A 15,255-nucleotide genomic window follows, 5' to 3' on the forward strand; every position below is an offset into this window, starting at 1 on the left:
TGTGCGCGTAGAGTATTTCGGGTGTCTTTTTTCTGAGTTCAGTGATGTACCTTTGGGAGAAGTTAGATCGCGCACTAGTGTTGAACTCTTGTTCATATTGAGGGTTGACCCCAACATTTAAGTTCGGTGATGTACCATTGGGGGAACTAGATCGTGCACTAGTGTTGAACTCTTGTTCATATTGAGGGTTGACCCCAACATTTAAGTTCGGTGATGTACCATTGGGAGAACTAGATCGTGCACTAGTGTTGAACTCTTGTTCATATTGAGGGTTGACCACAACATTTAAGTTCGGTAATGTACCATTGGGGGGAACTAGATTGTGCACTAGTGTTGAACTCTTGTTCATATCGAGGGTTGACCCCACCATTTAAGTTCGGTGGTGTACCTTTGGGGGAACTAGATCGTGCACTAGTGTTGAACTCTTGTTTATATCGAGGGTTGACCCTACCATTTAAGTGGGCAACTATATTAATATTGACCCGACCTCGATCTTAAAATTTATACATTGCCAAGCATTCTGGGATCTTTTAAGGTCGGGGATAACTGCAGCGTCATATGCATTATGACCCGACCTCGAGCTAAAGATTTATTCGTTTAACGTCATTCTGGGATCGATGAGGTTGGGCTTATATGCTCGACCTATATTAGCTTGAGGTCGTGTGTGGTATCGGTAAATATATTAGCTGCATGCGCGGGGCATGGCCTTACGCTAATTTAGTAAAAGGTTTTTGGTTGCATGCGCGGGGCACGACCTTATGCCAATTTTAGTAAAGGTATTAGCTGCATGCGCGGGGCACGACCTTATGCTAATTTAGTAAAAGGTTTTTGGCTACATGCGCGGGGCACGGCCTTATGCTAATTTTAGTAAAGGTATTAGCTGTATGCGCGGGGCACGGCCTTATGCTAATTTAGTAAAAGGTTTTTAGCTGCATGCGCGGGGCACAACCTTATGCTAATTTAATAAGGATCAATATCATAAAGAAAACTTCTTGTGTCATTTAAAAGGCTCGAGAGCGTTGCATACCCGAGCTCATTTGAGCATGAGTTAACTGGGCATTAGAGCCCGAAAAGTAAAAACGAAATTAAGAAAATATGAAGCGGGCATGCAAGCCCTAAAGGAAAATTAACAGCTATAGCTAATCACTTGTAATATATTTTCAGATTGTTGGCGTTCCATGGCCTTGGGAGTAGATTCCCTGATGTATCTCTGAGGCTATAAGCTCCCCCTTTAAGTTTTCTTATGACCTCGTAGGGTCCTTCCCATGTTGGCCCAAGTTTCCCTGGTTGGTGCGTGGCGGCTTCTGCTTTCCTTAGGACAAGATCGCCGGCTCTAAATCTCCTGTTCTTGACCTTCTTGTTGAAGTGCTTCGCCGTTCTATTTTGGTAACTTGCAGTCCTAAGGGAAGCTTGCTCCCTTACCTCCTCGAGTAAGTCGAGATGTTCGGCAGTCTGTGTCTCCTTATTTGTCTCAAGCTTTCTTATTGTGGGGAGGCTAACCTCAATTGGAATGGTAGCCTCAAGTCCAAAAGCTAACATGAATGGCGTTTCACCAGTTGCTGTCTTGTGTGAAGTCCTATATGCCCACAGTATCGAAGGCAGCATGTCAGGCCAGTCACCTTTGGCGTCTCCTATCCTTGTTCGGAGGTCTTGCAATATGATCCGATTAGTTACTTCAGCTAACCCATTACTTTGTGGGTGTGAGACCGAGGTCAGGCGATGATCAATCCCATTGCTGGCGCAGAAGTTCTTGAACTGGGGATTGTCGAATTGTCTCCCATTATCTGTGATGAGGACTCTTGGTATCCCGAATCTGCATATGATGGACTTCCATATAAATGATCTGAGCTTCGGTTCTAAAATTGTTCCTAGAGGTTCGGCTTCTACCCACTTTGTAAAATACTCCACTGCCACAGCTACAAATTTTAATTGTCCTCGGGCTAAGGGAAAATGCCCAAGAATATCAACTCCCCGTTGCTCGAAGGGAGCTGAGTAGTGAATGGATGTCAGTTCCTCAGCAGGAGTATGTATGATGTTGCCAATCCTTTGGCACTTGTCGCACTTCCGAACGTAATCTGGGCATCTTTCTTCAGACTTGGCTAGTAGTATTCATACCTTATCAACTTATGTACCAGAGCTCGGGCTCCTTGGTGATTCCCACAAATGCCTTCGTGAATTTCAGTCATTGCTTGAAGGGACTCGGAGGGTCTAAGACACCTTAGATAAGGGAGTGTAAGACTTCTGTGGAACAGGACTCCTTCGATTAAGCAATATCTAGCAGCTCTATACCGAATGCTTTGGGCGAGCCGAAGGTCTGCAGGAATGTTGCCATTACTTATGTAATCAACTATTGGATCTATCCAGGAGGGCTCATGGTCGATGTCCATGATTGTTGGTCTCTGGGCTATACTTAGTTCTGCAACCATCTTGATGTGCACGGTTTTATTGAGCTCGTCAACGCCCATGAAGACGAGTCTGGATAATGCATCGGCTTTGGCATTTTCGGCTCTGGCTACCTTCAGAATTTCACAACTTACGAACTGCCTCTGGAGGTCATGTACTTTCAAACAATATAAGCTCATTTTTTCATCCTTTCTTTCGAAAGACCACACGATTTGCCTGACCACTAGCTGCGAGTCACTGAAAACTTTGATGCGCTTGCACTCAAGATTTTTCGCGAGTTCTAGGGCAATAACAACAGCTTCGTACTCTGCCTCGTTATTGGTAGCCTGGAATTCAAATCTGAGAGCGCATTGTATCTCTGTAATCTTGTCCGGACTGGTGATAATAATGTCGGCCCCCGAGCTCGAGCTATTGGATGCTCCATCAACAAAAATTTTCCATATTCCTGAGGTCGAGTTTGGGCTCCCGGTAGGTGTTTCTGAGGATCTCGGGGTGAGCTCTACTATGAAGTCGGCCAAAGCTTGGGCCTTGATTGCAGGCCGTGGCTTGAATTCTATGTCAAATTCGACGAGTTCAATTGCCCATTTCAGCAGTCTTCCTGAGATGTCCGGCTTCTGAAGTATATGTCTGAGAGGTTGGTTGGTGAGCACAACAATTGGATGTGACTAGAAGTATGGCCGTAATTTTCTAGCAGCTACTACTAAAGCAAGGGCGAGTTGTTCTGCAAGTGTATATCGTGTTTCTGCATCAAGGAGCACTTTACTTACATAGTAGATAGGTTGCTGAACTCTTCCTTTTTCCTTTACCAAGATACCGCTTACTGTGTTCTGAGAAACTGCCAAGTATAATAGCAGCGTGTCACCGGGTTCGGGTTTAGTAAGGACTGGAGGTGTTGACAATGTCTGTTTAAGCTCCTGAAAGGCTAAGTTGCATTCCTCGTTCCAGTTGAACCCCTTATTTTCCCTAAGTAGTTTGAAAAAGGGGGGGCACCTATCAGCTGCCAGAGAAACAAACCTGTTAAGTGCTGCTATGCGACCTGTCAACTTCTGAATGTCCCTTTTGCATTTAGGGGCCTCCATACTTATCAGAGCTTGGATTTTATCGGGATTTGCCTCTATTCCTCTGTGCGTGATCATAAAACCCAGGAATTTTCCAGATGCCACCCCATATGCACATTTTGCCGGGTTGAGCTTCATGTTGTACCTCCGTAACGTAGCAAACACTTCCTCTAGATCAGAAACATGGTTACTCGACTATTTGCTCTTAACCACCATATCATCCACATACACTTCGACTATTTTCCCAATTAGCTTAGCGAAGATCTTGTTCACTAACCTTTGATATGTTGCTCCAGCATTCTTCAGACCAAAGGGCATGACCTTGTAGCAGTAGATGGCTGAATCTGCCATGAACGAGGTCTTCTCTTGATCTTCTTCTGCCATGAGAATTTGGTGATACCCCGAGAAAGCATCCAAGAAGCTGTACAACATATGACCTGACGTGCTATCTACGAGATTGTCAATTCTGGGCGGGGGATAACTGTCTTTGGGGCATGCTTTATTCAGATCTATGAAGTCAATGCAAACTCGCCACTTTCCATTAGCTTTCTTGACAAGAACCACATTGGCAAGCCATTCGGGATATTGTACCTCTCGAACGAACTGTGCATTAAGGAGTTTGGTAATCTCCTCTTTTATGACTTCTCGTCTTTCCGGTGCAAACTGCCTCTTCCTTTGCTTCACAGGTCTTGCTTTCGGGTTCACGTTAAGTCTATGTACTGCAACCTCTGGATCAATTCTAGGCATGTCCTCAACATTCCAAGCGAATACATCAATGTTTCAGGAGAGACAGCTTAAACGTTCAGCCATGATCTCTGCATCTAACCCCCGACCAATTGTCACTTTTCTTCCAGGCTCGATCTCGACCTCTTCCAATCCTTCTACCGGAGCCAGCCTTCCGTGATTTTCGTGCTCGAGCTCGAGCTCTGTAACTTGCGTGATGTCATTTTTTATTTTCGAACATTGGTCACATAACACTGTCGGGCCACGGTTTGGTTGCCTCGGACTACCCCGATGCCATTAGGAGTAGGGAATTTCATAGCCAGGTGAAAAGTTGAGATAATAGCTTGAATTCTGTTGAGCATTGGTCTTCCTAATATGGCGTTGTAAGCCATTGGCGTACAGACGACTTCAAAGGTAGTGATCTGCGTTACCTGCTTACTTTCAGTTCCCAATGTTAAGGGTAACCCGACGATACCTTCTGGGGTGATGACCCCACCTCTGAACCCTTGCAGGGGTGTTTTCACTGGCTTTAGTTGTTCGGACGAGATCCCCTTTTGAACAAAAGCTTCGTGAGACAGTACGTTTGCTGCACTTCTGTTATCTACCAGAATTCTCTTGATTTCAAAGTTGGTGATGATGGCCGATATGACAAGGGCATCATCATGAGGGAATGCTATGCCTTCCAAGTCATCCATTCCGAAACTGATGTCCTCTGTACGACCAAGATCTGGTCTTGAGATGAGCGGCGGCTGTTTGGCATATTGTTTTCGCCCACTACTAGAGTCTCCTCCCGAGGCTGTTCCTCCGACAATGATATTGATAGTGCTTGCAGTTGGTTGCTTGTTTCCCCGATCCTTAGGGCCTTTTCCCCCATTCTGGTTATTCCTCGGACGTTTGTCATTGTTAATGTAAGAGCTCAAAAATCCTCTTCTTATAAGAGCTTCGATTAACCGCTTTAAGGCCAGACAATCTTCTGTGGTATGGCCGTGATCTCTATGGAAATCACAGTATTTGCTCTTGTCACAAGTATCGGGGGGAGACCGCAATCGGGGAGGCCATTTCAGTTCCCTAGAGTCCTTGATTTCCATCAGGATGTTGGACCTCGAAGTGTACAGGTGGGTAAAAGCTGTTGAGGGTGGATCTTTTCTTGGTTTGACCCTAGGTGTCTCTTTACTTAAGTTGGACTCATGTGGCCTTTTCTAATCCAACCTCCCTGATGAGGTAACTTCCCTTTTTGGGGTCATGGTTTCTTCCATATTGATGTATTTCTCAGCCCGTGTGAGTAGCTCGGTTACAGACTTCGGTGGGGTTTTAGACAAGAACTTTTTGAACGCTTCGCACTTAATGGCGTAAGTCAGAGCTGAGACTGCAGCTGTGATATGTAGATAGGGGATCTGAAGCCTTTCTTTGTTGAACCTGGTCATGACACTACGCAGTGTTTCGTTGGGTCCTTAACGTATCTGCATGAGCGATACAGCTGTCTTTCGGATTTTTTTGCTGCTTGCAAAGAAAGTGGAGAATTTGTCAGCCAAATCTGAGAAGGAGGTGATGGAGTTCGGTTCCAATGTGGAAAACCAATCTCTAGCCGCATTCGTGAGGGTTTGAGGGAATGCCTTGCACATTACCGCATCTGGTGCAACCTGTAAGTTCATGATATCCGTGTAGACATTGAGATGGTTGATGGGGTCGGTTGTCCCGTCGTACTCCTTTATCCAAGGATACTTGAACCTATAGGGAATGGGGTATGAGAGGACTTCTGGAGTGAATGGTGTATTGGGGGTGAACCCTGTTGCTGCTTGAGTATTTTGTTGCATACCTGCTACTATCCCTTCTTGAATAGTTCTTGCAAGTTCGGCGGAGTCTATTGTAACGGACCTTGAACCTGATGCAACTTGTGGTACCCCTGAGGTTCCAACCCCATCGTCATCATAGGTTGCATGATGAACTCGAGTCCGGGCATCTGCCATAAAGCCACCTTCAGGTGTTGGGGTGTGAGATGGATGCGAATTTCTCTGATTTAGCAGTTGGGTCAATGCAACCACCTGCTGGCGAAGTTCCTCAAAAGCTCCGGCGGAAACAACAGCTTGAGGAGGTGCTGGCATCTCCGACGACTCTTCTTGAGGCATATGGTGAGCCTCAGGAGGTGGAGGGTTATCCGGGACGGATGAGCTAGCTGGAGGAAGACCTAAACGTGTATTGACCATGGCTTTTGGTAGCGAAGTTCCCACAGACGGCGCCAATGATGCTACCAAAAAATATCACCTGAAAATATCGAGCTTGATGACTGGGATGGAACACGAACTGCGCCTTCCGGTACCTGAAACAAAGGCAACGAGGTGTGTGCTCGTCCCCCCTTCGATGCTTAAGTCAGACAGGGAATTTTATGCGTGAGGCTATAAACTGAGGATAATAATGAAGAACGTACCTTTGGAATGAGCACAGGTTGTGTATTTATAGGTGTTAGTGGTTGAGTCCTTGGAGGACTGATTCTGCCACAATCCTTCTCCTCGTAGGAAAAGGAGTTGGTGTTTCACATCATGTATTCAAATCACTGTTTGAGTCAAAGAAGAAGCCTAAGAAGGTAGGGATTGTGTTCAAGGTAGGATTAGTTCTTCCATAGGTCACATATGGAAGTTGACGAGTCATGACCTATACCCCACCTCAAATACCCGAACTGGTTTTGGTGTTTTTAGATGATGATAAGGTCGGGGTTGGAGGTGTGATCGGGATCAAGTAGTTGGGGTTCGATAATAACGAGATTTGGAATCATCAGTAGTTATTTCTATTAGAAACGAACACCAATTCATCTGGCCGGAATGAATGATAAAATTAATTTAAACAGTGGTCTATATACTTACAATTATAACGCTGAATTACCAAACCTTAGTAGTTTATGACACATGGTGACAGTTTTATATGTTAAACTGTGTTAATGTGTACTAATGACAATGGTTCATTTTTTAAAACCATTGTGGTAGACTGCCAAAGTGGCTGAAATGTGTAAAATCGTTGTCTATGCTATTAAGGACAACTATTAAGTTATATAACCGTCGTGAATAAGCGTTTCGACAAGGATATTCGAGTTTACAGCAATCAATGTCATTAAGGATATAAGACGACATCCGACTAGACAACGGATTTTACTCTCATTTAATAACTCGTAAAACCCGTTGTCTTCGCAAAGATTTTTGGTAGTGTACTTTATTGATATTAGAATTTGCTAGAGATAACAGTTAGTGTCTAGTCGGGCGTTGTGTCGTAGAGGATATAAGACAACGGTTTAATGTCGCTTCACATGTTGGTCATCACCAACGTAAATAAATAATGATGTGTAATGTGTATACGCACATACAGTTCTCTAACAATTATGGGCTCACGATTATTTTAATTGTGAGCTCTATCTCTTGTATATAAGAGGATTATCAATCATAATGTCAAAATTACTGTACTTACTACTTATAGCATTGCCAATATTTTTACTCTATAACTCTTCGACTCATTCCGTTCTCTGAATTTAAAACTTTGAAAGGACGACTGAGTTGCAAATTGTCAACAAACCTATCAACACGTGAAGTATGGGTCAGCCCATAAATGTAAAATAAAGCAATTGAAAAGGTCAAACATTCAAATGCTCACGCCGACATTCATTGTTGGATGGTTGACTAAGTGAGATGTAATTGTTTCATAAACAAAGAAATGCATTAGTCATTAATTTCACAACTTTCACCCACAAACACTTTTATTAGCCCCCGTTTGAGCCCCAATACCTAAAAATGAAAATGGGGGGAATAATATTTTTTAGAAAAATGAGTGATTGAAAAAGAAGGAAAAGTTTTCGATTTACGTATAATATTATTTTATGAAAGATTGTGTGGTTGAAAATAAGAGAGAAAAAATGGAATGTAATGTAATTTAATTTAATGGGGATCAAACGGGGGCTTAATATCGCACTACTTGTCTTTTACAAAGATAATAGGAATATAATTTAGGTCAGGGAGAAATATAGAGAGGAGTGGGAGTTCATCTAATAGGTTTAAGTTCAAATTTGATGCCCCAACTTGATTATTGTACCATTTGATTTTGACATCGCAATATAATTTCGAGGTGTCAAATATTAGTAAATAATTAAGTCGGGAGAGCAGATTTGGACTTGTGTATCATTATGTAAAAGAACAGAACAATCGTATTTCACTAAATGATTAAACTTCATGGCAATTTTAAGGTGCCAAAATTTTAGATATGAGAAGTCGAGCCGGGACAACAAATATGAGCATTAAAGTCTCAAGTTATTTGTAACTTATTTTTATGTTTGATTAATACCTATAATATTGTTGCCTGTTTAGAAGAGGAAACTATGTGACATATACTTCACTCTTTTGATTTCCTATACCTTCTTCTGACTCACAAGGACAACACTATAGGTTTGAGAGCTTATTTTTATTTTATTTTATTTTCATTCATGCTTTCTTTATAATATTGGATAATACGACGAAAAAAATTAAATTCTAATTCATTACATTGTCTAAGAAAGTTGAATGAATTGTTCCAAACATCTTTGGAGTAGGTTATGATGTTGCACAAGAAACAAATGTTAAATATATCATGTAAAAAAAATTTGGGAAAATTAAACAAGAAAATTGAGATGCATATAGACATTATCCAAATAAAATCTTAGATCAAATTATTATATGAGCATAAATTGGACCTTATCAATAAATTCTTAATCAATCATAACATAATTATCTCAAGCAATTCCCAATAACAAAACTATGAGCACGTTTGAATCCCAAAATTCATTTTGAAATAGTATTTTCATGAAGAATATGCATGAATAAAAAATAAGGAAAAATTTTGGGTTTGAGTGTAATAATATTTTATTAAAAAATGTGAGAAAAATGTATTTTGAAGATAATGGGGACCAAACAAGGGCTATATAGCATGAATCACATACAATCTATAACAAGGTTCTCTTAAACACCCCTATTGAATTAGAGCCTAAATGACTCGAGCCAAATCTATACAGAACTACAAAAACTATATAGGTTTAATATTATCAGTGCCAATTTAAAAGTGTTACAAATTAAGTCGAACTGGTGTAAATAGTCTATAAGCAGAGTTGAGATATATTGGCACGAACTTGTTATTTCTTGACATTCCTTCTAATACATTATTGACACTTACGTACACTATCCATTGTTAGCAAATTAGAAGATGTCAACATATTTTCTCATGCTTCATCTTCTCACTTCAAGAGAAGATGTAATTTGTCAAGATATCTGATAGGTCCAAATTGTAATTGGCTAGTTCCCTGTTGAAAATCATATTTATTGAATTGTAATTAAAGTCAAAGAGTCAGGGGTTGGTTGTATATGTCTCGAAGGAGATAAAGAAGTCAAAGACGAAATAAAGAGAAGAAATCACCTTAAAATTGCTCACTGGCCTCGTGAAGAGTGATGAATAAACATTTCGTATAACATGGCATCTCGAATAGCAAGAAATAAATCTCACGCGATGAGGCATCTCAAAGAATGAAGAATAAACATCTCGCATGGCGAGAGATAAATATCTCGCATAACGAGGCATCTTGAAAAGTGAAGAATAAATATTTCGCGTAGTGAGGCATGTCGAAGATGATGCATGGAAAGGCTTCTTTTGTAAGGACAAACAAGTCTGACTGGGCCACAAAGATGCTCATTTTTCAAGGGCAAATATTTCAAGATTTAGCTTCTTCCTTTATTTAAGAAACGAGGACTCTAAGATACTAAACCTTTCTTTATCGGTTGTACTACATATACATAATATATTTAAGTAATGATTTATGTACATATGATATGGTGATATATGATTGGGTCTGAATTTCTTCAACCAAAAAAATAATAATGATAGTAATAAATCCACTCTATTTTTTATAATTCATCTGTATGTAAACTATTATATAATTGTTTATGTACAAGTAGCATTATTTTTCCTTCATTCATGGAACTAGGACCCATAGAATGTTGTCTCTGATAATAAGAAGTACAATTATTAAGGGCTCGTCTTTTTTTTTTTTTTAAGCAGAGACATCTACAAAAGTAAATGAAACGCAATAAATCAGTAAGTACTACTTCCCATACAAATAAAAACTAGTCTATAAACATTTAAAGCTGGACAGTCCATGTCTGTCAATCTGTACAAGTGCCATCATCTGGAGTTAGGACTCGTCTTCAATTATTAAGAAATCCATGAGCTAGAGCTTGCCTTCAATAAATAAGGAATCCACGAGCTAGACCCTATTTGCAATTACTCATGGGCTCGCCTTCAGTTAGTAAGAAAACCACAAGCTATGGCTCGCCTTTGAAGATGTGAGGTCTACAAGCTACTCCTGGTCATGCAAGGTCTTAGAGCTTGCATTGAATGATAGAGATGAGGATCAAAACGACCTTTAAATAATAGAGATTTGGGCAATGTATTTTGTCGTATATTCATCGTACTTTCTCGCAACCTTGAATTGCGTGTACAATGTGCCTAATCATTGAACAGTAATTGTTGAAAGTAAAACTCGCAGAAGAGAAAATATAGTTGGTCATTGCTTCCCACTCTACTTGTTAATTTGATGGTTATCAAATAATTCAGCCACGTCCAAGAGAATTTGAGCTTCCTCTCTGTAATTTTTAATGTAGTAGCAGGTGGCAACTATACTTCAAATCACTGAGATTCAAAAATCGCAATATTTAATTTCGTATTATACATCTCTAGATATTGTTGGATCTAAATGTTCACTATATTATATTTTGCAATATCAAAAATGCATCGAAGAGAAAACAAATTTGAATTCCTACTAACATATAATTCTACATCAAGCCACTACCCATTTCATTTCACACCCATTCACTCAAAATGAAAATTATAAAGTTCCTAATCCTCCATTTGATTCTCATTTTTATAAGAATGAGAATGAAAAATATATTCATTACGGAGACTCATCTAAGAGAGAGAAAATCAAATATGGTAACTTGATGTGATGGATAACGATCATATTTTAAATTTTTTTGCCAAAGAATGGAAAACAAACACGATCTAAATTAGTAACTTGTAACCTCCCCCGTCACCCCACCCCACAATGGGAATAAAAAACAAGCATTCTCAATTGGAAAAATCGGACAGCAGATTTGTCATCAATTTAACCGAATAAAGTATTAACAATTTAGTCAATGCAAGGAAAATACATACACCCCATTAATTCATCAGTCTCCATCACCCCTTCTTTCAACCCAAACTTCACAACAATGGTTAACAAGAACACGAAATCTCACATCGCAAAATCTCACATCCAAGTAAACCACCAAAATCCTCCTCCCACCACCATCGCCGCCTCCTTCTCCGCTGTGGCTGCATGGCTTCCTCTTTATATACTACCACCACCACCACCACCACCACCACCACCATCTCCCTCTTTCTCCTGTATTCTGCACTTCTGCCTTACCCTACACTTTCTGGCCGAGTTTTCAATCACTCTATAACTCCAAACTTCACAGCTTCTTTTCTTCAATTCGTAGACCATTCTGGTGCGTTCTTGGCTTCAAAAAGTGGATCTTTCCAGGCCCGAATAACAAATTCCAAGCAAGAATCACAATCCTACTACTTAGTCATAATTCATGTCCTATCCAACACTATAGTTTGGTCTGCCAATCGCAATACGCCTATTTCTGAATCTTCCGAGCTACGTTTTTCGCCCGATGGGCTAACTCTATACAATGAAACGGGCCACTCCATCTGGTCAACGCCGAGCAAAAAAAGACCCTCTTCTGTTTCATCTTTGCAACTGCTAGAATCAGGGAATTTGATCATGGTCGACGGTATGAATAAAACTGTGTGGGAAAGTTTCGATTCCCCGACTGATGTGATTGTGATGGGACAAGAATTACTCGTCGGAAAATCACTGGTGTCTTCTGTAAACGAAGAGGATTTATCAGAAGGTAGTTATAGATTTGTGATTGGTGAAAATGATGCAATATTGCAATGGAATAGGATGACATATTACAAATTGTCAATGGATACGAAGGCTTTCAGGGACACAAGTCTCGCGGTTGAGTACATGGTAATGAATTTCACTGGAATGTATTTGATGGGCTCAAATGGTACTGTAGTTGTAATACGAGTTATCTTGCATAATTCTAATGCTGTTACTGATGATTCCTCTACTTTTCGAATCCTTAAGCTGGATCCTAATGGTGTTTTCAGTATTGTAAAGATAGATGCAACGGATAGATCCCAAACTCCAGAATTCATGGGTCCAGCTGATATATGCAAAGTTCCATCTATATGCAGAAGTCTTAATGTTTGTACCAATGGAGGAATATGCCAGTGTGCACCAGGATTTCACACTGATCCGATGATGAAAAATGGCGATTGCGTGCCTGCTGATAATTCTTTGGATCTGCCTGATTCCTGTGATGGCTCCTCGTCATCAAATGGTACTACAATAAAGTATACGAGTATGAGGGATAATTTGGATTATTTCTCCAATGATTTTATGGATCCTATTTTGCGTAATGTGACTGTTTCAGTTTGTCAGGATCTTTGCTCTAGAAATTGTTCTTGTTTGGGCATTTTCCACAGTCAGGACTCGGGATCTTGTTATGCGATTCAAAACTATTTAGGTTCCTTTATGATGAAGTCCAATCCAGCTAGAGATAAGGATCGTCTGGGATACATTAAAGCAATAGTGGTCGGAAATCCAAATGGTAATTCGGAGGATAAGAAATCCAATTTCCCTGTTTTGGCAATGGTTCTGTTACCATCATTAGGGGTTTTGTTAATTGCCATGGTTCCAACTATAATTTGGTTGAGGAGGAGGAGGAGGAGGAGAAAGTGGGCTAGAAATGTAAATAAAAAGACAGGCCGTGCCAATTCTTCATCCTCTGCAGAGGGAGAGTTTGAATTTTCTGCGATTCCTGGTCTACCGGTGAGGTTTAACTACGATGAGCTCGTGGTGGCAACTGAAGATTTCAAGACTCGGATTGGTTCTGGTGGATTTGGGACAGTGTACAAAGGTACTCTTCAGGATGGAGCCGATGTAGCTGTGAAGAAGATTACTTGCTTGGGAGCTCAAGGGAAGAGGGAATTTCTATCTGAGATTGGCATAATTGGAAAAATTCATCATGTCAATTTGGTTAGATTAAAAGGCTTTTGTACACATGGGGGGCAAAAGTTTCTAGTCTTCGAGTACATGAATCGAGGCTCGTTGGATCGTAGTCTTTTTGGCAATGATGGACCTGCTTTGGAATGGCAAGAGAGATATGAAATTGCCCTTGGAACAGCAAGAGGGCTAGCATATTTGCATACTGGATGTGAACACAAGATCCTCCATTGTGATGTAAAGCCAGAGAACATTCTTTTACACGACAAATTACAAGTAAAAATATCAGATTTCGGGCTCTCAAAACTGCTTAGCCCTGAGGAATCTGGTTTGTTTACAACACTAAGAGGCACACGGGGGTACCTAGCACCTGAGTGGCTGACTAGCTCGGCTATATCAGATAGGACCGACGTGTATAGTTACGGAATGGTATTGCTTGAAATCTTGAGAGGCAAGAAGAATTCCTCGGCTCAAACCCGAAGCAATAACATTTCAGGAAACAATATCAACACCGGTGATAACCGGTCCTCATCTTCGTCAGGAGAATCTGGACATCGACTAATATACTTCCCCCTCTATGCATTGGAAATGCACGAGGAAGGGAGGTATTCGGAGCTCGTGGATCCAAGACTTGGTGGAAAGGTGAGAATGGAGGAAGTGGAGAAACTAGTAAGAGTAGCTCTTTGTTGTGTGCAGGAAGAGCCATCACTAAGGCCTTCTATGTCTAATGTTGTTGGGATGTTGGAAGGCATTTTGCCTTTGGGGGAGCCGAGGATCGAATCCTTAAACTTCTTGAGGTTTTATGGGAGGAGATTCACTGAAGCATCTAGATTGGAAGAAAACAATGAGCAGAATGAGGTTATTTTGTACAGACAGCCATTAGGTAACAGTAGCACCACTGGCTCATACAATTCTTTCTCCTATATGTCATCACATCAACTTTCAGGTCCTAGATAGTGTTTTTTCTGTGGATATGTGTTCATGTTCATTCCCTCGATATGTAAAAGAAATTTATGTAGTCGACATCAAATTTATTGAGAGTTCATTCACAAGATTTGTCTACCATGCCTTCTCACCAGCGTTCTAAGATTTTAAATATTAACTGAGTAAACACATGAAAACTACAAAACAAGAACTATTTACATGTTCTCGACAAACATACTAACCAACACATGATGGGTGAGTCACTCTAGGAAATGGCGAGGTCAGCAATAAGTTATTTGTACATGTGAACAATCTTTCACATGTTCAGTTTCATTCAACTTGAGCACTCGACTCTTTTTTACACCTGGTCTCGCAACGTTCCTTAGCATGACAACATCGAGCTTCATTTGGTATGTTGTATTGTACTGAAGTGTATACTTTGTTAAGAATCATAAACCCCAATTTTATCGACATCAAATTCATTCTGGGTGAAATAATATATATCATAAAAATCCAACATAAGTAGATTATGTTTGCTCTAAGTATTGTTAAGAAGTGCACGTGTGTGATGTGTGCTACCAAAATTGAAGAGGCGTGTGTTGTGACTTATTAGTGGAGGTTTTTATTGAGATGGTGACATGTGGACTTATGGTAGCCGTAGGATGAAGATTTCTGGGGTGCTCAGTTGGCATAAACCTTCGTCTGGTCATTCCGATGAAATAACTGGTTTTTATTTGTTGTTTCCATTGAATTTTCATTCAGAAAGATTAATGGGAGGCCTTGAGAATCTGAGATAAATTCAATACGGGTTGTATTCTTGGAGTTTCTTGAAGGAGATAACCATGTTAATACTTTGATCTTCTGTTTCTTTGATAAGCCTACAATTGTCCTCTTTCTTTCCGAGTTTATTTTACCAATTTGTTGATTTTCAAAATGATTCTGTGTTTTTAGATAGTTAAAATGTATTTGATTGACATGAAAAATATCACCTAAAAAAGAAAATATTTTCCTTGTTTTGAGAAAAAT

The 15,255-nt window shown here is 40.3% G+C and overlaps 3 protein-coding genes across 3 annotated transcripts; 1 reads left to right on the forward strand and 2 right to left on the reverse strand.

The window, feature by feature from the left end:
- Positions 1–1,143: 1,143 nt before the first annotated feature.
- On the reverse strand, positions 1,144–3,599 carry LOC111372112. The gene is made up of 3 exons (XM_022994288.1): positions 3,171–3,599; positions 2,168–3,068; positions 1,144–2,099 (listed from the first exon to the last, which is right to left on the reverse strand). Exons 1-3 carry the CDS (start codon positions 3,597–3,599, stop codon positions 1,144–1,146), a joined length of 2,286 nt encoding a protein of 761 aa, XP_022850056.1.
- Positions 3,600–4,411: 812 nt separating this feature from the next.
- On the reverse strand, positions 4,412–5,272 carry LOC111372124. The gene has a single exon (XM_022994312.1). It carries the CDS (start codon positions 5,270–5,272, stop codon positions 4,412–4,414), a length of 861 nt encoding a protein of 286 aa, XP_022850080.1.
- A 6,145-nt stretch (positions 5,273–11,417) lies between these two features.
- LOC111410619 (G-type lectin S-receptor-like serine/threonine-protein kinase At5g35370) lies at positions 11,418–14,367 on the forward strand. Its single transcript, XM_023041057.1, has one exon. It carries the CDS (start codon positions 11,560–11,562, stop codon positions 14,260–14,262), a length of 2,703 nt encoding a protein of 900 aa, XP_022896825.1. The 5' UTR covers positions 11,418–11,559; the 3' UTR covers positions 14,263–14,367.
- The last annotated feature ends 888 nt before the right edge of the window (positions 14,368–15,255 follow it).

The sequence above is a fragment of the Olea europaea genome, chromosome 2 (genome assembly GCF_002742605.1).
Source record: "Olea europaea var. sylvestris chromosome 2, O_europaea_v1, whole genome shotgun sequence".
NCBI lineage: Eukaryota > Viridiplantae > Streptophyta > Magnoliopsida > Lamiales > Oleaceae > Olea > Olea europaea.

Bases quoted from the DNA above. Each gene is read 5' to 3' on its own strand.
- LOC111372124 (XM_022994312.1), bottom strand. From the start codon at position 5,272: ATGGAAATCAAGGACTCTAGGGAACTGAAATGGCCTCCCCGATTGCGG.
- LOC111410619 (XM_023041057.1), top strand. From the start codon at position 11,560: ATGGCTTCCTCTTTATATACTACCACCACCACCACCACCACCACCACC.
- LOC111372112 (XM_022994288.1), bottom strand. From the start codon at position 3,599: ATGAAGCTCAACCCGGCAAAATGTGCATATGGGGTGGCATCTGGAAAA. The intron at 3,069-3,170 runs GTAAGTAAAGTG...CCATACTTCTAG, and splicing joins TTCAGCAACCTATCTACTAT to TCACATCCAATTGTTGTGCT. The intron at 2,100-2,167 runs GCATTTGTGGGA...GAATACTACTAG, and splicing joins AATGACTGAAATTCACGAAG to CCAAGTCTGAAGAAAGATGC.